The sequence below is a fragment of the Patagioenas fasciata genome, chromosome 2, assembly GCF_037038585.1.
Source record: "Patagioenas fasciata isolate bPatFas1 chromosome 2, bPatFas1.hap1, whole genome shotgun sequence".
NCBI lineage: Eukaryota > Metazoa > Chordata > Aves > Columbiformes > Columbidae > Patagioenas > Patagioenas fasciata.
In genome coordinates this window covers 66339963-66367612 of record NC_092521.1, presented here as the reverse complement: position 1 = coordinate 66367612, position 27650 = coordinate 66339963, and the positions used below count along the sequence as shown (strand labels likewise).

Sequence of the window (27650 nt, the reverse complement as noted above, 5' to 3'; positions counted from 1 at the left end):
ACTGTATTCTTAAAGGGCTTTCCTGGCTCTGTGACAAAGATCAAGCATAAAGATATTCCTTGCATGTGAAAAATTAAGGCTCCATTTGGTTTATTATAGTACTACGTATGGATGTGGAGTGATTTAATTCAGTTTTTATCTCACCTGGGTGCATGTAAGTTATGGAAAATACTGTAAAAAGAGCAGATTTGATAAGGACCATTTTCAGGAATAGATGAGATTGTAGTGAGCAGTTTTATGGAGTAAGTGACAAAAAAGATACCAACTAAAGAAAATATTCAGCTTTTAACCTGCAGGAACTAGGATGATGGCAGCATTCTAGGCAAAAATGGTAGAGAGATCTAATTGAAATGTACGTAATCTTAAATGGTGTAGATAATACTTTCTACCCAGCATGCATTCTAAGACCAGGGGCAAGTACTGTACTTAAAATCAAATGCAAACATAAAGAAACGCTTATTAAATTAATAGTAACAGCTGACCTGGGAGGCATAGGTATTGAGAAAAACACATTAAAGGTTACTCAGGCAACAATTAACTGATGTCTTGGAGGCAACAGCACCAGGAGGAAACACTCATGTTTTCTTTCACTTTCTCAGTGACATTAGAGATGGGATTTTTGTTTTGTAACTGCACTTGAACCAAGATGGTTTGACAATTTTTATTTTATGAAAATAGATTATATAATGCCTCATAAGATTTCAGCATAGAATACAGGTTTAAGTTGACAAATAGTTTTGGGATTTAGATTGTCTGAATATATCTGCATGAACATTTCACAGTTGCATGTGTTAGTAACAGGTCTTCTACATGCAGCTTTCAATCTGGAGCATCCCCTTAAAATCTGTATTGACTGTAGATAAAGAAAACATAAAGTATGTGTAACCTTGGTTATTTCTTAGAGGAGGATCAATGACATATTTGACATTTTAATGCCAAGTATATTATAATCATAATTGTGACTGACATTTCTGTTGAACGTTTTTCATGGCAATGTAACCCAAGTTGCCCTTGCTGCTGGGCAAGCAGTACTTATTTTCCTGCAAATATCTGTTGGCAAAGGAAGTTTCCTGATTTTCTTATCAGGTTTTATTTCATCTTCTCCCCTCCAGCAAACCCTTGCTTTCTGTAGCATAACCCCTCTTTATCGATTATTAGAGAAGGTGCGATTCCAAGCAAATGATGTCAGATTGCTCTCTAAATACTTCTGTTGGGGTTTGACTGCTGCATGCAGTGCTGAGATATCAGAAAAGCTACAGAGCTGAAAGAAAAGGCAAATTAGCCCAGACAACGTGCAGAATTAGTGCCATGGTATTGCTCCCAGGACCTGATAAGGTATCTCTGAGCTGTGCTGCTCTATGTGAACAGCTTCTTTATGTATCACTACTTTGCCTAGTGAGGATGTCACCTGTTTTGGCTTGAAAAATCTGGGATATCTTGCTGAGGTGTGAAACCAGAGAATGAAGAAATAAACAGACCACAGATTAATGACTTAGGGCTCTGCAAAAAATATTTTTGTAAGGGTGTCATTGTGAGTTAAGATCATGTACTTGTATTTCTTCAGATGCCATATTTGCAACAAGAGAAATAAGATATGGAATGGGCAGAACTGGGACTGTATCAGGGTGTCCAGTCCACCAAAAAAACAAAAAGTAAAAAAAATAAAGGGGAATTATAATCTTAAATCTCACCAGTGGTCCTTCTGCCTGTTTCCAACAAGAGTGTAAGGTTGATTTACTCACAAGAACAAGGCACCTTCCCCATACTGCACAATTAAACTGTCTATTGGGGAAGTTTTCCCCTGCTTTTCATCATTTAGAGGTAGAAAAATAATAAAACAGATATCTTATTTAAAATCCAAATGTAGACAGAACAGCTGTAGTTTTAACGTATTAGCTGAATGAAATCTGACAAGCAAACAATACTAATAGAATGATAATAGTTTGGGGCAGCCAGCCAGGAACAAGCTATTGGGAATAGTTCTGGAAAAATATTTTTTTAAATGGATTATGGCAATATATTCTGTTTTATTAAAGGTGAAATATTTTACGAATTTGTTGATTTTCAGTAAATATTTAGAAGATTCTGTTACGGACAAGAAACAAGCAAGCTGGGTAGCTAGAGTATGCATGTAGGAGACTCTGCTTGATTTGGGATAAATAATAATGCTCTGACTGAAGCAGAGCAGGGATTTGAAGCTGAATTCTATTATAATCCAGGCCAGCAGCCAAATGCTAAGCAACTGAGTGTGACAGAAAAAGATACGTACAAGCCTCTTTCACAATGCAGTTTTATTTGTTAAAATGCTCAGAAGATTTTGTCTTTTATTCTGTTTAGAAAAGAAAACAAATTTTGCTGCAACTTCCGTAGATCCGCTATTTAATTTCAGTGCTCTGGGAAACCTCTAGCAGTAAGCAAAACACCTGTGTTAGGTGTAAATGATTTGTGCCTGATATGGATCTGAAAATATTTTCTAGGGAGTAGAAAAAACAATTCATGACTGCCAGATTTATTCCCTTAGTACCCTTTTTTTAACATCTGCTTCAAACTGTGATAGACTTTTTCAAATGAATGGTCGGAAGAAATATGGAATGAAAAAGGGACAACAGTTGTTTATTTTCCATTAATAGTGAAAAACTCAAGTGAAGCCTCATGCTAATGAGGCTGAATTCTTACTTTTGGATATGGGAATCTGAGATGATTGTGCTTCATGTGCAGCTGGCTACCTCCTGAAAGACCGTATAAATCACAAAGCCTCTATCAACTTGACTGGTTGCACTTATTAACCACTGAATCGAAGGACACTTGCCATAGCTCCTTGATACACTTCTTTGGCATTTCTCAGAAGTAAGTTGAATGCGTTAGGTTTGTAAGGCAATATTTATTAGAACTTAAAATGGATCCCATTACTTGGCCTTGGATTTGATTTGTAATTTTATCCTGCTCTGAAGATTAATAACTCTTCTATTTTCTTTTCACCTGAAATGTTCTTCAAGGAATTCCTTGAAGTTACATTTTTTCTACAAAGTTCTTAAATGTAGACTCTGCCTGGTGTGAACAGGTAGGTGCAAGTTTTAATCTTCCAACCTGAGAGGCAGGTGAAGCAGTAATGCTAATGCCTAGGCAGTTCTCTTTTTTTTTTCTTTTTTTTCAGCAGATCTCCTACAATTTTCAGCTACCATGTATCCTCTCCTTTACTTGAAGACAAAAAATAAAACACACACACACACACAAAAAAAATTATATATATATATATAAAAAAACAAGGGGGGGAAAAAGAAAAGCAACACAGCTGAGGATCGATTGAATCACTATTCTGCAACATAATCCACAGACTTCACTAGAGTAGGAATTTTTAATGCCAAAAGACCAAACTTCATCCTCTGTTCTGATGTCTTGCTTTCAGACATCTGCTGTTCCTCCTGAACCATGCTGGGAGCAGGTTGGGCTACGCAGGTGGGAAGCAAACTGGACATAAGCCTATAGGAACACACCTTCCAGCTGAAGTACTTCTCATATGTATTTTATTTTATCTAAACCAGTTTCTATCCTCTAAAACATTGATTCGTTCAGTAGCCAGAATTGCTTCCTGCAATGTACCCAGAGCGGCATGCAGCTGAATATCAATCTTACTGTGATTGGATTAATTCACTGGAATGCCAGCAGCGTGGAGGTGGGTGCCTTCCAACCTTGAGACCAGCTGGGATTGCTTTTTCTGGAAACTCCCAGGGTGCCAAAAGGCAGTCAGTGGAAGCAATTTCAGACATAGAATTAATGAAGGTAATGGCAGATGATATTGGGTGCAGGAGTATTTGGTAAAAGATCTGATTTTAAAAGGAACAGTAGTTCTAATCAGATTGGTAGTGTGTTATGGATGGTGAAAGGGATGTTCATCCATGAGATCCATTCATGTCCACTGTGTTTACTACAGTGTGTATTTTTATGTTCCCATTTGGATGAAGCACCCTGCCCATTTACTAGTTAGTGAGGCATAGAATCATAGAATCATTTCAGTTGGAAGAGACCCTCAGGATCATCAACCTAAACACCTTAAACACCTCCAGGGATGGTGACTCCACCACTGCCCTAAGCAGCCTGTTCCAGTGTTTCACAACCCTTTCCATGAAGAATTTTTTCCCAATATCCAGTCTAAACCTCCCCTGGCACAGCTTGAGGCCATTTCCTCTTGTCCTATCACTTGCTACTTGGGAGAAGAGACCAATCCCCTCCATGCTACAACCTCCTTTCAGGTAGTTGTAGACAGCGATAATGTCTCTCTCAGCCTCCTTTTCTCCAGGCTAAACAGTCCCAGTTCCCTCAGCTGCTCCTCATCAGACTTGTGTTCCAGACCCCTCACCAGCTTTGTTGCCCTCCACTGCACTCTCTCTAGTACTTCAATGTCCTTCTTATGATGAGGGGACCAAAACTGAACAGAGGATTCAAGGTGCGGCCTCAACAGTGCCGAGTACAGTGGCACAATCACTTCCCTAGTCCTGCTGGCCACACTATTCCTGATACAAGCCAGGATGCTGTTGGCCTTTTTGGCCACCTGGGCACACTGCTGGCTCATGTTCAGCTGGCTGTCAATCAACACCCCAGATCCTTTTCCCACAAGCAGCTTTCCAGCCACTCTTCCCCAAGCCTGTAGCGCTGCCTGGGGTTGTCATGACCCAAGTGCAGTACTCAGATATTTCCCCAGTCTTCTCTTTTCCTCTTGCAACTGTCATAATGAAAACTCACACAAAGTTAACAGAACATTTTTAATGATCATTAGATTTATTTGCTGTAGGACTTAAGTTTGTGAAATCCCGTAAAATCTTCTGAATGTAAGGATGATGGAATCTCCAGAGCTTTCATTCAAGCAAATATTTAAGAGTATTGATGACAGGTAAAAATGTAGCTGATTCACCAGCGCTGGAAAAGCATTATTTCTTGTTAATATTTTCTTATTTAGTCCCCCTTCTTTCAACTTATGTTAGTGCCTCACCTGTGCTGTTTGAAGATCAGTGTCAGACTACAGGCAGCAGGGAAGACTGCCACTTTGATTCCTAGGTCAGATTCAGAACCAGCTCCTTCCCTGTCTGTGTCTGACTCTTGTCACCAGCAGCTGTGCATGCAAATTGTCAAAAAACATTGTTTTTTTCTTGGTCTGTATTGCTGTGTGTTCCTTTCACTGGCTTTGAAGATTTATGCAATGCCTTTGTCAATGAAATTGCTGCACTTAGCTTCTTATATTGAAATATTTTCCAAATAGATAGCTGTTTGTGACCATTTTGCAATGTTATTTTCACATTCCTTTTCTCTAAATCATCCATCAAAGTTGATTAAATGATACATTGTGTTCATTGGGGTGGGAAGGAGCAGTCTAGTATGTCACTTTTTTATTTTACATGCTATAATGTATTTCTTAAGGTTCTCTTTAATATTCTTGATTATATATCACTATTTTAATATTCCAAGTGCTGTTATTATATTAAAATTTATTCATAACTTGGCTAGCAGTAAGATCAAGTTCAGTGATAGTTTGACTGCACGTGGGCAAATTGGCTTGTATAGTAAGGTTACTTTTAATCTTTAAATGATGATTAACATTTAACCTAAATCTTTATATTTTGCATCTTTTAATATTTATTACAAAACATCAATTACCATTCAATTAAACATGCAATTTAATTGTCTAAGGCTGTCTCAAGAGTTGCAGCAGACAAATCTTTTAACTCTTCATTATTCATTAATTTTCCTTCTGGTCCTTCCAGCTCCTGGGACCATCAAGTCATCAGATGCCCACGCTCCAGTATTATTATTGTTGGCACAGGCTTGTCAAAGCATTAGAGCTCCTGGCAAGGCACACAAAGGAATGGTGTGTGGTGTCACAAGTACATATTGCCACAAATTATCATCTTCCTGAGTTTCATCCTTGTTATTTTTGTATTATGAGATTCTGTATGTGCAATCCTGTACTATTGTAAGAGTATTTTCTGTGGAGCTTTCTTACATTATGCTTTCTTTTTGAAAGTAATTATTTGCGCTTTCCTTTCTCACAGAAAATAGTGCTTCCTCTCTAACAGTACATGACATGCGATCTTCAGTTGTGATGATAATAAATGATATCACCAATTAATTGAATCAGCAGTTAATATCCTGTTTAGCCATGTTGATTTATCAGCATAATTCAGCTTTCTAGAAAAGGTAGGGGAAATACAGGTGATATCTGCCATATAGACAAAACTCTTCATCAACATTAGTTTTGTAGAAACAAGCAGATTTAAATTTCTAGGGATAACTAATAAAATACTTGTATAAGCAAGTGCAGAAGCCTAGGAAAATTAAGCTAATCTCTCTGGTGCTCAATAAACTAATTTTCTCCATTTGCAAACGTGAATCACTTGTCTTAGCAGATGACATTTTATTAAAGGGAGATTACCCTGTTACCTAAGACTGCCTTTTTATTTTTTTTTCTTTCCCTCCCTCCCCCCTCAGTGTATAATACTCTGTGCACAGAGCATGTATCAGTTTCACAGCCTTCTCCTCTGGAGAGGCAATTGGTGAGAGCATCACTTCTTTCTCAATTTGGGATTAACAAAACCAGATGTTCTGGTACCTCCTGCCAGGTTTTAGGGGGGCTCCTTTGAGCTGCTGAGGAGTCTGTAGTGGGAGATGCTGCTGATCCTCCACAGGTCACACTATGGCCTCAAGTTGTGCCAGGGAAGGTTCAGATTGGATGTTTGGAAAAATTTCTTCATGGAAAGAGTTGTCAGGCATTGAAACAGGTTACCCAGGGAAGCAGTGGAGTCGCCATCACTGGAGGTGTTTAAAATATGTATATATGTTCTTAGGGCCATGGTTTAGTGCCAGATTTAGGTTATGGTTGAACTCAATGATCTTAAGGTTCTCTTCCAGCCAAAATTATTCTATGAGAGGGGTGCAGTTTCCTGCCCCACTGGCATTGTGGACCTACAGTAACTTTGCAAAGGGTTTCTGTTATTGATTTACTTCAGCTAATACAGTCCTCTTAAGTACACGTGACTCTTAAACAGACGTGTTGCCTTAGATTAGGGTGACCCCAGGGATAGTTCTGTGTTTTTGTTTTAACCAGACTTCTGCACATTATTACAGTGACAACATTTAAGCATAAATGCTTCTTAGAGACAATAAAGCCATAAGAACACCAGAACGCCACTTGCCGTTTCTGGCAACTTCACTTCCTTCTGCAGTTCTTGAAACTGCAGAGTGGCTTCAGCCTTCCAGCTTCCAGCCTATCATCTATATGGAACATACACATTCGTAGTGTTGTTCCCTTTTCTAATTTTGTTTCAGCTCTCTAATATCCATCCTCTCTTACATAACTCCTAGTCTTTCCTATTGATTTCATTAGTGTTGCATCCCATTTTCTTAAATGAATGCTAGAGCTTATCATCTTACCATTCTCACTTCTGTACTGTTTTTTTAAAGGGAATGCACTGTTACTTCCCTAAAACAGGAACATACTTGCTTTAACATGAAATCATTTTAGATTGATGTTTTTGGTTTAATCTACCATGCCTCATTTCACCTTCATCTGAGGCTATAGAGCTAGCTTCTACTCCCCTTGTGCAGCATTGTTCCTTTCTACACTTTAACTTTTTTTTTCCACCTCAATCTATCTAGTGTTACCCACAACGCTTTGAAGCAACTGTATGGATTTTCAACAAAATTAGTGTTTTCCTGTTTCAATAAATATCACCTTCTGGAGAAAATTTAATTTATCAAAACATATACCTGACCCCAAGACCTCCTGAATAAAAATACTTCTGTATATTTTACAGTTTTTAAGCAAAGTCCAGCAGTTCAAATTCCTTAACCTGGCCATCTGTCGTATTAGGCTGAAGCATTTTTCATAATACTTGTATAACATCGTCTCTTCTCCATTACCAAAGTCTACTTTGACTCTCAGTGTGAATCCAAAGAAATTGCCTTGACTTTTGTGGAATAATGTTTGGTTGTTTCAGGGTTGGTTTGTTTGTTTATTTTTGTGGGTTGTGTTGTTTTGTTTTTTAGTATAAAAGTAAAATCTGACTTTTTCGATTTTGGGTAGTTTCCAAGCCCTTTGTTTTTTAAAGTACAAAAACTTCTTACATTTTCTGGCCTCAAAACTTCTTCACTGTAAGACACTCTTTTACACACATAGTGCCATCAGATCCTTTCTGCATCATCTTTAATTTTTTTTTTTTTTTTTTCCTTTTCTGTTTCACACCATTTCTCAAATTCTTCTGCTTTGGACCCATTCAAGAACTGGTATTTGTTGCTTCCTTTCTTTTCACAGGGTAAGATAAAGCCATTCACTGTCTTCCTGCTCTGCTTCTCCACTCTTGGCAATGAAGCACAACTGCTTGGCTCACTCTTGAGCCAGCTGTATATTTTTATTTTTAAAAATGCAGAATCTGTACTACTACAGATCTGAGTGTAGGTAAACTGCAAAATGTCAGGATGACCTACAGAGGTGCAATTACACTGGTGTAGTTAAATCTCACTAACTAAATCTGATTTCTGGGTACTCAGGCTCTTAGGAAGTTGGTGGAAGTTTTGGCACTGACTTGGTGGGGCTGGGACTTTGTCTGAAATACCAGCTTGTGGTCACCCTTTATGGACTGCTCCAGTCAGCTGTGCTTTTGCTGCCACTTGGTCTGTGGGGTATATGGCAGGGAGAATGCCACAGTAAGCTAAACATTGTAGAAGTTAATCAGTTTCAGGTGACATCCTTGAAAGTCCTTTTACACTGATTCCTTTCATACTCACCCCAGATTTGAATGATCTCTGGGGTATTAACATTATTGTTTTTCTTTAACATATGCAGACAAAATACTTTCTAACAAAACTGCTAAGTAAGAATCATTTAAAAAGTCAGAAAGAGTGCATTTTAGCTGTTAAATAAAGCCTTTCATGTTAGAATTGAGCAGAATTGTCATATTTAAGCAGCAGAGCTTCTACTAATTTATGACATTAATGAAGAAATAAACATTTGGTTTTCAATACCTCAGTCTATTTGGTTTTGAGTTTGTACTACGGTTATTCTTACTTGGATGGTAAGTGCTATGTTTTTTTCAATTTAAAAATTCTAAACTCTGTTTCATCCCTGAAATCTCCATCTGAGTCATAGCTTACATATGTTTCCGTACCTACACTCATTTTAAGTTCAGAAGCAGTTGCTCACAATTGCATCGAATTGTAAGCAGATACTCTGAAGAAAGAGATTTCTCAGAGATGACCTGAGAAGTAGCTTCAGTTTTTCTGACACTATTAAAAACAATATATATGTAATAAATATGAATTATTTTTTTTTTCTCTAGATCTACAAACATATGCACAGTCTGTTTGCAAATGCACATACACAAACACCACACACACAATTGCGATTTATCACCTGGCATAAGTCCACTGTGTCCTTCATTTTATAGCAATTTGAAAGAAACCTTTTTTTCCTGCCTTTCATACCTTCTTGAAGTTTGACTTTTGGAAGTTTTGTAAAATATTTTTCTGTGAATTAATGACATCATACCCCCACAGGCATTTATTGCTGAGTTATAATCCTGTTTATAACTTTTTTATATCTCACTCATCTTCTTCGCAGAGAGGCAGCTATGTAACACCTGTAAGATTTTTTTTTTAACAATGCATGAATATGTATGCTCTGAAAATATAGTAATGTGAAAAATAGTACCTTTGTGGTTTGCAAAAAGTTACATGAGCAGTAGGATTGCCATTCATCCAGATTCTTGACTAACTAAAAGTTATAAGAAGAATTTCCTACAAAAAAAAACAGAATCAGATCTCTATGGCTTCCAGTCCTGCAGAATGAAGTCAAGAAACTCTAAGAAGTTTGCCTTTTAATAGATTCAAGTTTCAAATCAGCAATGAATAAACAGCTTTAGCCCTAAAATGCAGAGGATTTATGTTCATTTAGCGAGGCCTGTACCATCTCAATGCATGTGTGAGTGGACTGTGTTGTTTTATTAGGTTCATCAGTGTTTTTATTATGAATATTTTACTGATATGTGCTATATCACGGGCTTTTCCAGTAAGTCTACAATGTGTTAATTTATTTATTAACAAGATCTTTTCATCATCACTTTTTAAAATGTAATAAGTTTTTTCTTCTTGTTATTCCCTCTCAAAATATATGATTGAGTGCTGGTGATTGTTGAGTTAAATTCATTGCATGTCCCCAAATTCTCATAGGGATGATTTTGTGAAAAGTTGAATATTTTCAATGACTTAACCTTTGTGAGAAAGAAGAGAAAAAAAGAAAAAAACCCCACATATCTATTTCAGGTTATTCATCCATCTCTCCTGAGTGTTTTATTAAAATGGCAAAGTGATGCAGAATGAGACCAACCATGTTATATGTGATGCTTCAAAGGCCTCTGAACATATACGACATTTGAAGATCTGTTTGGGCATTAAATTTTCCCATTTTATATTTTAATAAAACCATTCTTCAAAAAGAAAGTGAAGAGGAATGTTCTTTTGTAATTCAGGTGTCATTAGTATTACACATAAACCTGAATTTGTCTCATCTCACCTCACTTTACGTGGCTGAGACATCTAAGTTATGAGTCTTCATCTTCCTTTAATGAGTGAAAAGAGCTAAAGTTTTGCTTCAGTGTTTCCCAAGGAAATGTGTTCAATGAGGATGCTCATATAGGCACTTTGTTGAAGTCGCTAAAATGTCAAAGGATGGATCTGAATTGCCTTTGCTTCTATCACAGATCTCCACCCCAAAGCCAGCTCACAGCTATAGAGATGATCCTAGTTACTAAGGGATTTTTTTTTATAAGAAAAATGTGCTGTTCAATCTGTGAACCTTGCCAATGTTGCTTTTCACTACTGTTGTTTCAGCATTGCTCTTGACTTCTTTTACTTATGGATCAATCAAATTATATTCGATCCAAAACCGTAATAACTTGAAAAACAAGTCCTTTGCAGTCACTAGGCTGCAAGTAGCCAGGCTGCTGAGAGGCATTTCTCTTCATCCTGGATTTCTAAAGTCAAATTTTCTCTGTTTCAGTCAGAGGATAGAGTTCCTTATTCCCACATCCATGATGCAGTGGATGCATGATGTTCAACATTACAAGGATAGACAGAAAAGCTGGCTCGGTCTACGTGCCCTTCATTCTTTTCCCCTTGAAATCAGCTCTTCACAAACTCACTGGTCATTACTAAATATTAGGAAGTTCTAAGTGAACCAACAAATACAGTTTTGGAAAATCAAGACTGCAATAGCACCATACCTCTTAGTGTGTTTTTTTCATAAAATCTGAGAAAAGAGCAGTCAATATATTAAAAATACTTTACATTAGAGTTACATAGCAGCAGAAGGTCTTAAAAAATCTCCTCTAACTAATGACTGGTGAAGAGAAATAATCTTCTCTTTGAATGATAACGTGTAAACTATCCAGTTATACACACTTTAAGTTGTTTGGATTTCAGGCATTTTAATTAAGAAAATAAACTCTATTCATGTTTAGGAGGTTATAACAATGTAATATGTTCTTTGTGAGTTTAAAATCAAACACAGGATGAGTTCTCTCTCTGACAGGCAAAATCTAGATTTTATAAACATGAATAAAAAGTTAAAGCTGCTATTTCAGATCGAAATTTTCTGTTCTGAAATTCAAAAGAAGTTTTCCAGCCCAAATGTATTGTATGCTTGATTGAAAAAAAGTATAAACTTAATACTATGGTTGGAAGTACTTATATAGGCTTGAATTCCCCTATACTTTCTGACTATTGATTCTGAAAGACTTAACACAACTGTATTAGAGAGCCTATTTCTCAACAGTCACACCAATTTGCATTAAATTGGTACTTCAAAAAAAGCTCAACTGCTATGCATGGCTGAAAATAAACTTTGAAACACATTGCTAGCAACTCAAAAAGTACTGGAGGAAATAACCACAAGTATCTGAAATAGGAATATTTTCAGGAAGTGAATATAAAGGCATTCCCTTCACAACACAGCCTGAAAACCATTCACAAAAATGAATAGAATAGAACAGATTACACAAAAATATGCTGCCTTTAACTTGGGCAGAAGAATTCAGTGAAGTTTCCTGATTTTTTAGTGTTAACAGATTTCGTCTTTTCTGCCATTATAAGCATTCTGAAACCACATACAAATTCCAGTGTATTCAGGTGCTTAGAATTAGCCACTGAGTCCTCTTTGATAACACAGATCACAGAGGACTGCTTCAGTGGAGGAAACTGGGAGGCAGGTAAACTTCTGAGCTGCAGCCTTGGCTGCTGTAATTATTCCCTCCATTTCTGGTACATACCTGAAGATAAGAAGAGGGGCTACTAGAGGTTTACTCTTTAATTCCAAGGTATGTAGGAGTTTGAGAAAATTTCCTTGGAACAATACTCAACTATTGTGAAGAAAATGTAGAAGGAAGTTTATGGGAAGTTAATCATAGAGATTTACTCCCTTAGAGCTGCTTGCTCTGATTGTACATCATTGACTTTGAAGATTCCCTCATTTAATTTTGTAGCAGGTGGTTTATATAATTAAGGTATTTCTTTTGAAAGTAATTACTTTAAAAGTAAATTAGTAAGTGATTCTGGTAGGACTTTCAAGCTGTATGATCGTGAAAATTCTGTACATTACTACAATGCACGGGCTGTGTCTTGTTGCACTGAGAAGAGCAACGTTTTTCTTCTAGATGATAGATGACTTATAGTGACTTTTGGTTTTTTTGTTGTTTTATTTTTTTCAGCTTTCGTTTGCAGCAACAACCCCAGAGTTGGCCGATAAGAAAAAATATCCTTATTTCTTCCGAACAGTGCCATCTGATAATGCAGTGAACCCAGCTATTTTGAAACTACTCAAATATTATCAGTGGAAGAGAGTAGGAACTTTGACCCAGGATGTACAAAGGTTCTCGGAGGTAAGTTTCGCGTATTTCCAGTACACAAAGAGAGGCTTCTGAGGAGCTAGTTCCTCCATTAATAGCAATTAAGTAAAAAGAAGCAGGCCCACTGTTTCATTCTCGTTTGGCTTTGTCTTACTAGGTCACATTTGCTATACTGAATAAACTTAATTCCTTTCTGAGGCTTATTTGACTGCCTATAGTAAAAAACACCAATGCTTTTCCTTTACTGTTTTTTACACCAAGAACATTGCACCCAAATGCAAAAGAAAAGCTTTTTTTTTTTTTTCTCTGTAGCAAGTGTTCCTTTATATTCTTTGGCTTGCTGAAGTGTATGATTTTGAAAGGGGCTTGTGTCCTGACATCAGTTCACTTAAAAGAGAGAATAAATCTAATGTCATTGTGTCCCTTTTTTCCTTGGTTATATTATAAGCATCAATCTGATCAGTCTGAACTTTAAGGATCAAAATGTGGTAAGTCTGTGGTGGAAAATACTGGAGGAGCCTACTGAGACAGAAATGACTGAAGCCCCCAAAACTGATAAGATCACATATTATTCACCCTCCAGATCTTATGAGGTTCACCCTGAGCAACATTTTGGTCATAGAGATTGCAGTAAACTATGGGCCAAGTGCTTTAAGCATGGTTTTAACTATAAGTAGTTAAAAGTAAACACGCTATAAGTAATTAATCAGAGCAAGACAAGGGAAAGAGTTGGCCCATTAATTAGCAGGGAGGCAAAATTGGTTGTGTGGGTTTTGGTTTTTATTGTCGTTGTTTTTCTTCTCCTTCCTCAGCACTCTTTTAAAAAAAAAAAAACAGAACCAAAACAACCCTGAGTTCTGAAGACTAGCATAATTAAAACTAGTGAACAGCGGTAACAATAGGTTGGAGTCTGCTTAGACGAGTCAGATATTTTCAAATTGTATGGCACAGTTAATTCATTGTGGAGTACTTAAGAGATCTTAAGAGTCTTCCCTTACATGCTTTGAGAATTAAAAGATAAAAAGTGAGTTGTAGGAGGAGGGAAGAAACCTTTGTGTCTTCTTTCTCCAAAACGCATAAGGACCCAGGGAATTATAGACCAGTCAGGCTAAATTTAATTCCTGGAAAGACACTTGAGTAGATAATCGGTTTGGAATCACCCAGAAGATAAAATATGCTAAGCAACAACCAAAATGGAATTAACAAGAATAAATCATGGAAAGAAATCTAGTTTCCGTCTGTGCTAAGATAACAGGGTCTCGAAGAAATGGAGTAGGTTATAAGTGTGATGTTTTATAACTTCTAAAAATGTTAAAGGTGTTTCTAAAGGAAAGTAGGGAAACTTGATCTTGACAATGATACTGTAAGAGTAGTATTTAACCAACATCTCTGCCACCGGGGTTAATTGACATCAGATCAGTTGAGTATTTGCTTTTAAAACAAATGCTGAAGGAAAAAGTCACCAAAAAGCAAGATATGCTTTATCCTTCTCTGGCTTGGAATTATAATTTCAAAAGCAGTTATCAGTGGTTCAGTGTCAAACAAGAAGGATGGGATTCTGTCAAGTGTTTTTCTCTAGAAAGAGATAAGGTTTTCTCTAGATAGTGGGATAGAGAAAATGTTTATTAAATCTGCAGTTGATATGTACTTGGGAAAAGCTGCAAGCACTTTGCAGAGGACAGGATTAGGTTTCAGGATGGTCTTGACAAGCAGAGAAACATTTTAATATAAATAATACGTTAGTGAAAAAGCACAAATGGCTATCTAGGCAGTAGATATCCGGTGGAAGATACAGGAAGCACTACAATGAACCACGGACTACGTAAGGGTCAAGAAAGTCAAACTGCTTGACCTACTGTAAAAAGGAAGCAAAAAACCAGCTCTCATTTCACCACCCTCAATGTAATACAATATTGACATTTAAAACACACAGAGTAAACTTCAACAGTTCTTAGTTCTCAGATGTAAGTTGGAACCTCAGTCTAGTATCATCTTCCAGAAGGAAGTAGATCAGATAAAATGTTTCTAGATTATTGAATGTTTTTACAGATGTCTCTGATCTACTTCCTTTGTGAAGAGAAGAAAGATTAAAAGTGGTTTCATGAGAAAGATTAAAAGTGGAGAACAGTAGAATAGACTGGGAAGGTTGTTGAACCCTCATGGAGAGTTTATTAAGCTAAAACCAAGCAAACACAACATAGGAATTCTTGGTCTTCCTTTAGGACAGAGGTACGGACTTCATGTCTGTCAGGTTCGCTTAAATGTTAAAACTGCTGCTTCCAAGGGTTTGTTAGGGTGTTGCACTTGAGTTCAGAGTTTTTTCTGTTCCTCTTGAAAGGTAAGCAACAACATTCTGTGTCAGGCTGTAAACTCTATTTATTGTGATTCATTCAAGCCTTCAGGTAATGACCGATCCAGTTAAAACTTCCTTGAATTCAAGCGATCTTTCTAGAGTTGAGTCCTGAGTCTTTGAAATTATAGGAGGTTCCATCCTTTGTTTTCAGCTCCTTGCAGAGTTTATTCCTTCCCTGTGCAAACAGTGAAAGCACAGGAAGAACTGGAGGAAATAAGTAGTTGGCTGTCAGGGGGCAATGAGGGGTGGGAGCCACCAGCAGCAGAGGGAGAGGACATGTGATGGCTGGGCAGAGCCCAGGCCCACTGCAAGGGAGAAGAGCAGGCCCAGACGTGGAGGACAGGGTGCAGACCAGTCAGTCGAGTAAGTTCATGGCGAGGAGGCAGGTCCAAGGCCAAGCTGGGAAGTTAATCTGCAGGTTAGAGTCAGGCCTAGTGATTGCTGAGCAGGTCCATTGTCAGAGACTGTCAGACAGGAGTAAAGATTAGGGTGGAGTTCCCAGACGAGGGACCATGAAGTCCTGTTAGTGACCTCCAGGTACTGGCTATGAAGAAGATGGAGACTTTCTTTTTATAAGGAATCACATGGAAAAGATGAGGAGTAATGGGTACAAGGTACTCTTGGAGACATTTTTCATGATGAGAATGATCAGCCATTGGAGTAATCTCCCCAGGAAAGTGGTGGATTCCTTGATATTGGACACTTCTAAGATTCAGCAGGACAGGGTGCTGAGCCATCTTGTTTAGATTGTGCTTTTGCTAAAATAGGTTGGACCAGATGATCCTTGCGGTCCCTTCCAAGCTGGTATTCTGTGACTGATTTTGTACATCCACTGAAACCAGAATTTTCCCTCTAAAGGAACGTCAGGCAAAACTATCCTTCTAACATGTTTTGAAGGTGACAAAGTTGTTGAATAACATCTAAAATTTCACTCTTTGTTGTAAAATTCCACTGAGTTTAGAATATGATTCTTCTTTTCTGTGCTGAAAATGCATTACAAGCCACTAGACCAGAAGTAACTGAATGTCATCTCTGTTTATTCTCATATAAAATAAGCAAACATAAGCAAAAATAAACTAATGGGGTCTTAAGAGAAACCTATGCACTGAATCAGGTGGGTTAACTCTTTGCAGCAAGAGAGAACTATGCTCTCTCTCATTTTTCCATCTCCCAGAAAGACTGATTTTTTTAAAAAAATTTTTTTTTAGTCTAGAACAATTTGCATCTTAATTTGTTCCAGTTGTTCTTCCACCTAAACACATGTGGCAATAGATATTGGCTGCTTCTTCATGTTATATAGAGAAGACTTCATACTCGTATGGTTTAGTCAATAGGAACTCAATCGTATCTCTTCAGCTGGCATCTAACTTCTGATTTTTTTGAGCTGATAATTATGATCTTATATCCTGGCAATTAAAGCTTACCTAGCTTGTCCGCAAGTTAGCTGATCATGAAAGTCAAAAAGCTGTTTATTGGTTTACCTTGCCTTGTAATGAGGCAGTTGTCTCAATTGCTTAGATTATCAGTCTTGCTCCAATTTATCTCTGGAGGCAAAAATTACAGAGGATCTCTTGCTTCTGTTTCAGCCATTTCCCTTGGGAACCCTTTCTAGACACTTTGTGTTATCACCCAATTGTTTCTACTTGGTGGAAAAACTCTCTTATAAACATTACATCTTCCTATTCTCCAGGTCACATAGAGAGACAAAAGACAGGTAGATAAAATGGAGATGTTTATGCCAATGTGGTTTCAGTTCTTGAAGCACATGGGCAATATCTGTATATCTGACTCTGCTAGCACGGCTTGAGACTCCCTTTCTTGGGTCTCAAGCATTATGACTTTTGAGGTGACCTGAATTCCATGCTTGCCAATAGCACAGCTGTTAGTATCCTTTGTAAGTTTTTCAGGTCTGTTTGTACAAGCAGAAATGTCTCTTCCACTGCATTAATGTTTAAGTTGTGTAAGTTGTCTTGGTATAAGGGTAACACACAAACTGAATCAGTTCTGTTACTTATCTAGGACAAATTCATAGCCATTGTGCTTCTATGTCCTAGATTTCGTGGGCAGCTGCCCTGTTCTCATCCTCTGGGAGAAAATTCTGTTTAAAAAGTTAATAATTCTGTGGCAGAGGTTCATAAATGAGGTTACAAAATACTTTCAGGATTTTCAGCTTTAAGTGTTTGCTATGGTATATAATCATCGGATAATTTAGGTTGGAAGAGACCTCACGAGGTTGTCTAGTCCAACCTGCTGCTCAAAGCAAGGCTAGCTTTAGTGATTATCATCCCTGAAGAATTACAGCTTTTGCACACACAACTCTTAGGAAAGTCCTGACCCTGTCCTCTTTCCAATTCCCAAGTGAGCTGCCAGCTGATTGGAGATTTTGCAGTAATTGGTGCCTCCAATATTGCTGCTGTCTAGCACTACCTGTTTGGGATTGTATTCTGAATTAGGCAAACCAAGGAACATTCTTGTGATCTGTGTTTGCTAAGCTTCATGTTTTGGTATGGAGAGTCATGAGAATAAAGCCACACTTAGCTATCAATAACTCAAAACTATTGGGAACCACCAGTATTACAGAAGATACAGAGGCTTCAGAACATGACAGTGAAACAGAAAAATACGTAGTCGTGTGCTAGTTTTCAGGTAATGCTGTATTTGCAAATCAGTAATTCTAGTTTATCTTACTTCAGTATTTTACTGTTCTTTCTTGCGTATTGGTCATTTTATTTATTCACTCCTTTTGTTTCATAATATGTTTCAAACTGCAAGTTAGCACTTGATTACACTCAGAAGAATTCTGGCTTCCTTGCTTTGTGGTAAGATGCTTCTTCCAGACTCTTTTCAGCTGTTTCTTTTTGCTCTCCTGTCACGTTAAAATACAGTGAAACTACATTTCAGCTTCACATTTGGTACCATATTCATGATATTTCTAGATCTTAAAATATATATATATATTTCCCTCCCACTGAGTATCTTGTCTGAGATTGTTTTTAAAACAAGTTAAATTGTGATCGTCTCAAGTGACTCTTTGTTTTTCTCTACTTCTTAATAGTCATCTCTATGTGATTTCTCTGCTGCTTCTTGGAAATATTGAGAACTCCTAATGTAATTTCAACAGTGTAGGTGGCATTTAAAAAAGACAGAAGAAATGAGGAGTGTGCAGTAAGCTAATGAAATGGATTAACAATATGAAAAATAAAAGATAAAGTATTTTCTCTAGTGACTCTATCACAATCTTCATGGAATTTAATAATCTAAGAATACCTTGGTGACAAAAACTTAAGAGAAGTATCCCCTGTGAGTGGACAAAGCAGCACTTTTTTGACTGTCATGATTAACACTTGTAGGATTTCTTAAGGTTGTGCTATATTTTGTACAGTGACATCTACTTCAAAAAGGTTGTCAGGGTCCATTTTATCTAAACTGAAAAGCATTTAGCATCCGTAAATGCCAGTTCTCATTCCAGGAAATGTAATACTGGAGAAAAAAAAGAAGAAAATCATTCCAATGAAAAGCAGCTAGTAAACAAGCCTTCTCAATGTAGTATATGCCTATTCCTATTCCTTCTAATCTAGAAGTTTATTTATTATAACCTTGTACTTTCACTGTAGAGTCTACAAACTAGGATCTGAGTTAGTGGTCAGTTCTGCTAAGTATTTTTTGGATAAGCAGATGCAATGAGTAAGTTACTGAGAGACTGAGAGGGATTAGGAAGGGAAAAGAAATGAGATATCTGGTGACCTTTAGATTTCAGCCAGAAAACAAACTTGAGACACCAGTTTTTGGTGGTTGTAGGTATACATTGTGCAGACTTCAAGGTGCCATTGCACTCTGACTTCTGAGGCTTGGCTTCTGAGGAGAGACAGAAAAGCAGAGATTTCCACTCTCCATCAACGGTTTCAAAGAGGTTTTATGGCAGCAAGAAAAATATTACTTTCTCTCCACAAATGAGTTTGGAAGCGTCAAATTTACCAGATAACAGCAATGTTTAAGCTGAAATCTCTGAATAATACCCAGTGATTTCATCCTAGAAGGAGCCCTGTACCCTCAACTTCAAGAGCAGAAAAGCGTAAAGCGAGGCAGAAGATAAGAGATGTGAGACACAGAAGGCAGCCAAAGAAAAATATGGGAAAAAGCATTGAGAGGAGGAAAACGGAAATGTTATAAATGTCATTGTTTAACTCTAGAAGTCTTTCAAACTGTCTCTTCCTACTGTTTCTCATTTTTTCAAGGTGTTGTCTTTTTCCTGTATTCTGTCTCTTTTTGTTTGTTTTCTGCATAATTTCATTCTTTTCACAAAGTCTGTCAGATGGCTTTTACTGGTTCATATTTTGAACCCTAAAGAAAAAGAAAATATCTCTGTCTGCTATGTCTTTCCTTCCACATTCCACTCAGATATTTCTCCCATATCCATGTGCTCATCTGCTTTTGGGGAAGGAGAAGTCTTTTCCTAATATGAAGTTCTGTAGTTGGGACAAAATAAGCAGATAACTTCTGCCGAGTATTCAATACTATTTATAGAGCCAACTGGAAATAAATTGTTAAGCCTTCTTTGGAATACCAATATGAAGTTTTTGAGGCAGAAGTTGTCTTTTTTTTTTCTGTTGTTACTGTACAGTTATTCACATAGTCTGTTCTTGTGTCTGGAGAATGCTTGACATGCCCTGATAGGGCCTTAAATATTCTTTAAGCATTTGTTGAAATGCATACTGTATCAAATAAAGAGGTATTTTTAGATTTTTCTTTCACTGGTTTAAAAGAAAGAAAAATCAAATTTTCACTAAGATTGGATATATACCTCAAACTCTGAACTATTGATATAAAAAAATGCTAGTAAAATGAAGTCTGTACTTAGTCCAACTTCACACTTTATGAAGAAATGAGTTTTTGCTTGCTTGCTTGTTTTTTTTTTCTTTTGCAGTGTGTTTTAGGTTCCTATTCTCAGCAAGTCCCAATCTTCTTTTCCCAAAGATAGTTCCAGTGAATTTTATAAACAGAAATACAGAGATTCTGTTCTTAGTGGTATCTAGATGGTCCTGCAAAGCAGAAGTACAGGCACAGAATTGCCCAAGATCTTCCTTCACATTGCCCTGTTCCCAGTTCTTGCCTGATTTGTACAGCAAAATTGTATGAACAACTTGACTTCAAGTTCTGTTGAGCTTGGAAAGGAGAATGAATTCCTATTCTGTCTTACAATTATGCTTGCCTATGATCAAGTTAATACATTATGATCTTTACAGAAAGGCAGCCTCTGAAAGTGACTAGTATCACAGGATGTATAAATATAGCCCTTATAAATGGGAAACTGTATCTTTACTGGTGTCCATAAGTGGTTTAAGGAGGAAAAATCACTGCAATAATGTAAGATGGATGTGACCAAGACATTTCTTTGAGATTCAGAAATTTCTTCCTGAAAGGGAGATTGTTAGACACAAAATATAGGGCATGCATAAGTGTCTTTTTGGCCTGTGCAAATGTCATCCATGCTAGGAAACTTTTCTCATGGCAGTAGTATTTTATCCAATATTTTTCTTTTCTTATTTTTTCCAAAGAGATTTCTTAAATATTATAGCTTCCAAAACCAACCTCACCACTTGCTCACTTCCTCCCCACCTCCCCCCCCGCGCCTCCCCCCCCCCAAAAAAAAAGGAAAAAAAAAGAAAAGGAAAAAAAATATCACTCGGCAGAGGATGAGAGCTATACAGTGTTATTATATGGTTGTGTCTTCCTGCACTGAAGACTAACACTCCGCTATCACTCTAAGAGGCCCCAAGGTTCCCATGAACTAAGTCCTTGTCAAACTTCAGGTGTCTTGAACAAAACCAAATCAAACTTAAGATTTTTTTTTTTAGAGAACTTCTCACCATTCCTTCATATTTAAACCTGGTATTGTGCATATGAGATAGGTTGGTATTTGCAACACAAGATAAAGGAGTGTACTTCATGGCTGAGAATCTCTGTATAGATAAGAGTCTCCTAGGGGATCTAACACAAAAATCATCACTTTATCTGAAACGAATAATAATCCAGAGTCAAAGAAAATAATTCCCTTATAGATTATATTGAAATAATGTTTCTAGACAGTGCTTGTTTTAGCAGATGTTAAGATTACACATTTATATTGGTTTTTGCTTATACCACAGCATTGTCCTAGTTCTGTTTTGGGTTTTGCTATGCTTTCATCCTTGTGTGGTTTTTTTGGTATTTTTTTATTGAAAATAATAATACAAGGATGAAATATGATTCTAAACAGTCATTGAGCTTGTAAGCATTTCCCCCACACAATAGTTTTGATTGAGTATCTAATTATCTTCCATTCATCAGGCAATTGCAAGATATTTTCAAATTAAAATTGATGGTGCAGTGATAAAATTTAAAAGTGGGCACAGTTGTTCACATAATGTAGATGAGTAGCAGGAAAATGTAATATTAACCAAATCAGAAGAGAGTAAGCTCACTTCACCAAAATAACATTTTCTGAAACAATGTATCAAAATTCAGGGTCTTGATTGCTAAGAGGTTAGAATAAAATCCTGGAAAAGTCATGGAATGTCTTTTGGAATTATGAACCTTCCTGGAAAGGTATGCAAATTTAGTAGAATCCGCTCCCTGTGGAAGGTAATCTGCAAGCGCTGGAGTCAGGAAAATAAAGCAGCTGTTAAACTGCTGGAAGTTAGCATTTGCAGGACTGGAACCATCTCCTATCACTTTCACTGTGAATTATTAAAGCTAGAAATAGCTCAGGATACAAGTGCTCTTTTGTGTTGTGTGGGGTTTTTTTTTTGTTTTGTTTTCTTTCTTTTTCAGTGCTGTTGCCTGTTCATGGATATATTTATTTACGGAGATTTTCTTTTAAAAAAAAATCTTCCTAAGAACTGTGATTATTTCAATACTGTTTGTGTCCAACTGAAATTTATACCATATTTTCTCTGTTTTGATTTTTGCTTTTTTGTGATGGTTGAGGATTGAGTTTCAGTAGATTGCAGAACTTCTTTTGCCCTATAAGGAGAGTGGAACCTTTGCAGGGCAGGAGATAAACCCTTTTCTTAGGGAAAAGTTAAGAAAAGACATCCCAGTCATCCCTCTTGGGCTTCACATCTAGAAGTATAGGAGAACATACATAGTGTCACACGGTCACAATTCTGCCCTTTTTCATGTTATTAATTTACTGTATAGAGAAGGTAGAAGGGGCCCAAGCTGAGGATTAATATTGCTTTCCTGAGATTTTTTTTTTTTTTCACATATACTCATTCATGCCCAAAACATGTATCTGCCCTGACGTGAATAGGGTGCAATTCATCCTCTGAATATTTGTGTTGCAGTATTGCACTGGGGATCTTGAGTGAACTGATGATGTGGACCACTCTGTAGCATATAACTCAGGCAGACAGCCTCACAGAGAAATAAGAACCTAAGCTGGTAACATCTGGCCCATCTTTTTCATTTGTCTGGAGCAAGCAGATTGCACTGGAAGCCAAACTATATGCAGATCAGTTTCATGTTTTATTTACTCCTCTTTAACTGCAGGCAGCTGATGAAAGGGGCAGTCCTCTTCCCCCTCCAAGTTTCTGCCTTCTCTGTTGCACCCAGTCTTAGCAGTTATTCCATCGTGTCATGAATCAACTTGTCTGTCAAAAGCTAATCTTCCATTTGCAGGGTGATTCAGGCTCTGTGGTTATAACTTTCATGTCCTTTGGAAAAGTGGGAGCTTCACCCTCATGGAGAGTTATTGGACATAATTAGATGATGGGACCAGACTCCTTTCAGTGTTACCCAATGACAGGATGAGGGGCAACAGGCACAGACAGAAGCAAAGGTTTCATCTAAATATGAAGAAAAACTTATTTACCTTGAGGGTGCCATAGTTGTCATAGTTACGTGACTTCTAGAGGTTTTGAACACTGCTGAATTACTAGATTTAGCATGGTTCTTCTGGGTCCTGGTAAATATTTAGTGGCCATGAGACTATGGGAAGGTCATAGGATTATTATATATGAAATATGGAAAAAGCATAGAGGCTTAGGCTATGTTTGTCCCATTTGTAACATTCAGTTACATAGTAGGGGGTCTTTTGCAGGTGAGAAGTATCCTACATCTTTAAACAGAATGTCTTCTATCTGAATGAGAAAGTGTCCTGAATGAGAGGTGTGACCTGGTGAATTTAATGACATTCCTTATTAGCATACCTTTTCTTACGAATTTTTGTTTGCTGCTGGCATGTTCTCAACTTGTTTGCTGCCTGTGACTGGCACTAATCTAATGGTACACATGAAAATTACTTTTAAACAATTTCATAGCGTGGAAAATGGCTCCAAATTATGTCTGACAAAAATCAGGACACATCGACCAGACATTTCCTCTTTCCATATCTTGTGCCTTAGGTCTTGCACCAAAAAAACTTCAAGTTGACATTACCAGTCTAATTTCAAGTCCCAGGAAACTGTTATTTTCCAAAGCAGTTTTTCACATACCTAGGGACTATAGGTACATTCTGAAACCTAAACTATTACTCTAAAGCACAAAAGATGACTTTAAATCTGATTTAGCTGTATCTGAAGATGCCCAATATCTGTTTGAGGTAGCTACATGCAGGACATCAGTAATGTTTGTAGTGTCTTAGGAGTTCAAAGAATACCAGAATGGTTGAGGTTGAAAGGGACCTTGTCCAGCCCATGCTCCATTAGCTTCTTATGTAGACATTATAGGAAAATGTCAAAAGCCTTGCTGAAATCTGGGTAATCAATATGCTTGATCACCTTCCCAGGGACTGAGCTGAGGCTGACTGGCCTGTAGTTTCCTGAAATTTCTTTTCCTCCAGTCTTCAGGCACTTTTCCCAATCACCATGATTGTCCAAAGATTATTGACTCACTATGGTATCTCGCATATTGGTGTACTCAATAATTGTTACTCATAAGCCCTCAGCTGGTTCATCATCCATCCCTAGAAAGAGCTCCATATACTCAAGCTGTTCTCCCTCATAAAGGGAAACTCCACCTCCTCATCTTCCCAGCCTCCTTCCTAAAGAGCCTGTGTCGCTCCATTGCAGCACTGCAGTTACGTGATCATCCCATCTCATCTGTTAGCCAAATAAAATCATAGCCCTGCAACTGTATAAAGATATCTAAGCTACCATGTTTATTCTCCATGCTGCATACGTTAGTGTATGGGCACTTCAGAGAGGCACCCCAGCATGCTGATATCCCAGAAAGGATTTTGGAGATTTCTCCATAGTGATGTCATGTAGATTCTTCCTTGTTTATGTGCAGAGGCACATTTTGTGATTCCTTTTGGTCACATCATGCCAGACCCTTTGTTCCTTGACCATCCCTGTCCATCATGCCCTCAAAGGGCTGCCCGTAACTCTCTCTTCTCTGTCATTCTTAGTTCAAAGTACCTCTTCACCAGGTCAGCCATTCTACTGGCAAAGATACCTTTTCCCTACTTAGTGAGAAGGATCCCATCTCTTCCAAACAAATGTTGATCTGCAGACAGGGTCCCATGGTTGTAGAGACCAAAACCCTGTTGCCAAGATCAGCTCCACAACCAGTTGTGGATGTGCATTATCAACTGCCTCCTCCTCACAGCCTTTACCCTCGCTGGCAGGAGGAAGGAGATCACCTAGCTCACCATGCCTCTAAATATTGCCCCCAGAGCTCTGAAGTCACTTTGGATTCTCTCAAGTCTGCATCATTGGTGCCCACATGGAAGAATAACAGGGGGTAATAGTCAAAGGATCAGACAAGCTTTGGCAGTTTCTCCAAAACATCCTGGATCCAAGTCTGCAGCAAGCAGACTAGATGATAGGTCCTGTCCGCAGATGGGTTCCTCTGTTCTCTGCACCAAGGAGCCACGTTACTATTTCTTGCCACTTCTTCATGGTGGTTTTGAATAGTTTAGAATCAGTTGTCCCAGATATTTTGCTTGAAAGTACATCTGGCTGCTCTTCAACTTTGAGGGTAGTGAATCTCTTTCATAGTTGTAAGCCTTTAGGTAGAGCAGGAGCCTTCCTCTTGGTGCCAGAGGTCACCAACTTGGAATGGACACTGCCTGCAACTCTAGTGCAGCTTGGGGTTCAGGGCTATTCAAACTGTAATGTCTGCAAGAAGACCCAGCCTCTCTTTCTTTCATCTTCTCTGAGCTTGTGCAGACTGATGATTTTCTCCTGTAACTCTTCTACTTGGTGACACAGCCCTTCAAAGACCGCATACTTCCTGCAAGACAGAGGTCCATCTCTCCTGGCATCAGAGAGAGGGTCCAGGCACTCTGCGCAGGTTGGAACATGGAGGGCTGCATCCACCATCCAAAGCACTATGTGGGCTGAAGCTTCTAGCCTTGCAGGGTCATCTGAAAGGGTTCTTGATCCTCTGTAATTAAAAGCAGCTGCAAAAAAGGCTCCAGGTACCTTAGGTCAGGGGCATCATCATATAGACAAATTAGAGAACTGGGCAATCACCAGCTGCATGAAATTTAGCAAGGACAAGTGCCAGATTTTGCACCTGAGACACGGCAACCCTGGCTGTACACACAGACTGGGGGACAAGATGCTGGAGAGCAGTTCTACAGACAGGGATCTGGGGGTTCTGATTGATGACAAGTTGAATATGAGCCAACAGTGCCAAGAGGGCCACCCATGTCCTGGGATGTATCCAGCACAGCATTGCCAGCCGAGTGAGGGATGTGATTGTCCCTCTCTGCTCTGCACTGGTGTGGCCTCACCTGGAGCACTGTGTGCAGTTCTGGGCACCACAGGATAAAAGGTATATAAAGCCACTGGAAAGTGTCTAGAGGAGGGCCACAAAGTTGGTGAAGGGTTTGGAGGGGAAGCTGTATGGGGAGCAGATAAAGTCACTTGGTTTGTTCAGCTTGGAGAAGAGAAGACTAAGGGGAGACCTCGTCATGGTCTACAGCTTCCTCACAAGGGGAGGAAGATGGGTAGGAGCTGATGTCTCTGACGAAAAATGGTAGAACTCAAGGGAATGGCAGGAGGATGTGCCAGGGGAGGTTTAGGTTGGATATTAGGAAGAGGTTCTTCCCCCAGAGGGTGGTGGAGCACTGGAACAGGCTCCCCAGGGAGGTAGTCATGGCCCTAAGCCTGAAAGTATTCAAGAAGCGATTGGACAATGTCGTCAGACACATAGTGTGAATCTTGGGGTTGTCCTATGCAGGGACAGGAGTTGGACTCAATGATCCTTGTGGGTCCCTTCCAACTGAGGGCATTCTATGATTCTATGATCACGTTTCTTAGAAGATACTAGAGCTTCCTTAGGCCCAGACCCTTATGGCTCCCCTAACTCCATCCTTCCCTGACAGCAGCAGGCATCCTCAAATTTCTCAGAGAGTTTCCAAGAGTTCACTGATGATCCTGGACCTTGTCTCCAGAGGTTCCCAAAGCAAAGCCTAGAGACTGCTTCACAGACTGCTGTGCCTGCATGGAACATGGGAATAACAGTCTTGAAGGAAAGAATGAGCAGGGCTGCAGAGGGCAGGAAAGATAAAATACAACGTAGTTTTTTTATCAAAGGAAGATTATGTCAGAGATAGTAAGATAATTTATTTCTTAGAGTGGCTTTTAATGCTTACCTGAAATCTAAGTTGGTTGGTACAGTGCCCTGCAGAAGCATGGCCAGAGGGAACACTGTAGCAAATACTATTATAAAGATGATTCTTGGGATAGAGACATTGGCAGTGACAGCCTTGGGACCAATTGTTTTCAGTGTATTAATTCATTACTTTGGGGAGAACAAAGTATAAACTTGTGAAAGCTATAGATGACAGACACAGGGAATAAAGAAATTCCAATAAAAAGAAGAAATAGATCATCATAAAGGATGGTCTGTATGATCTTATTAACAACAATAAGAAAATGAAGTGTAGAATTTCAAATACAGCAGGCTTTACATGTGGTAAGCTTCCTAGAATTTCCAGGATTTTAATTTTTCAGCTCCTAGCTGTTGCAGGACCCTAAGACATTGGTGATGTTTTCAGATTCTCTCCCTTTTAAACTGTCTTCCTTTGGAACATTATAATTGTAGCCTTTAATATTTTATTATATATTTAAGTTTTGATTCTGGAAAGTGTTTTACAGCCTACAGCACGTGAAGAAGCATGCCATGTATGAATTTTTTGTATCTATGTATCAGGTGTTCAGTTGTCCCAGGCAGTCCCTTTCAGTGGTGAGTTCATGTGGATTTCAGGCACACTCCGTTCTTAGCAAGTTTCTCTTTTCTCTGTTCTTTCCTATATTTAATCAAACAATTGTAACCATGAGGTCCTTCTGCAAGTGAAGATTTTTCATTTGTTTAATCTGTGTTCTTTCACTTCGTGGATAACCTGTTTAATAAAAATATTTATTTTTGTTAGAAAATACAGAATTAATCAAAGTCTGATGGTTATTGAAAATGTTATG

The 27650-nt window shown here is 38.2% G+C and overlaps 1 protein-coding gene across 2 annotated transcripts in view; it reads left to right on the top strand.

Annotated features, from left to right (window-relative positions):
* GABBR2 (gamma-aminobutyric acid type B receptor subunit 2) overlaps positions 1 to 27650 on the top strand; it is a 490383-nt gene that overhangs the window by 179884 nt on the left and 282849 nt on the right. For both annotated transcript variants that reach the window (XM_071804339.1, XM_065832356.2), the window contains one exon: positions 12750 to 12920. In XM_071804339.1, coding sequence (XP_071660440.1) covers positions 12750 to 12920 — 171 coding nt within the window. The remainder of the gene's footprint in view (positions 1 to 12749; positions 12921 to 27650) is intronic.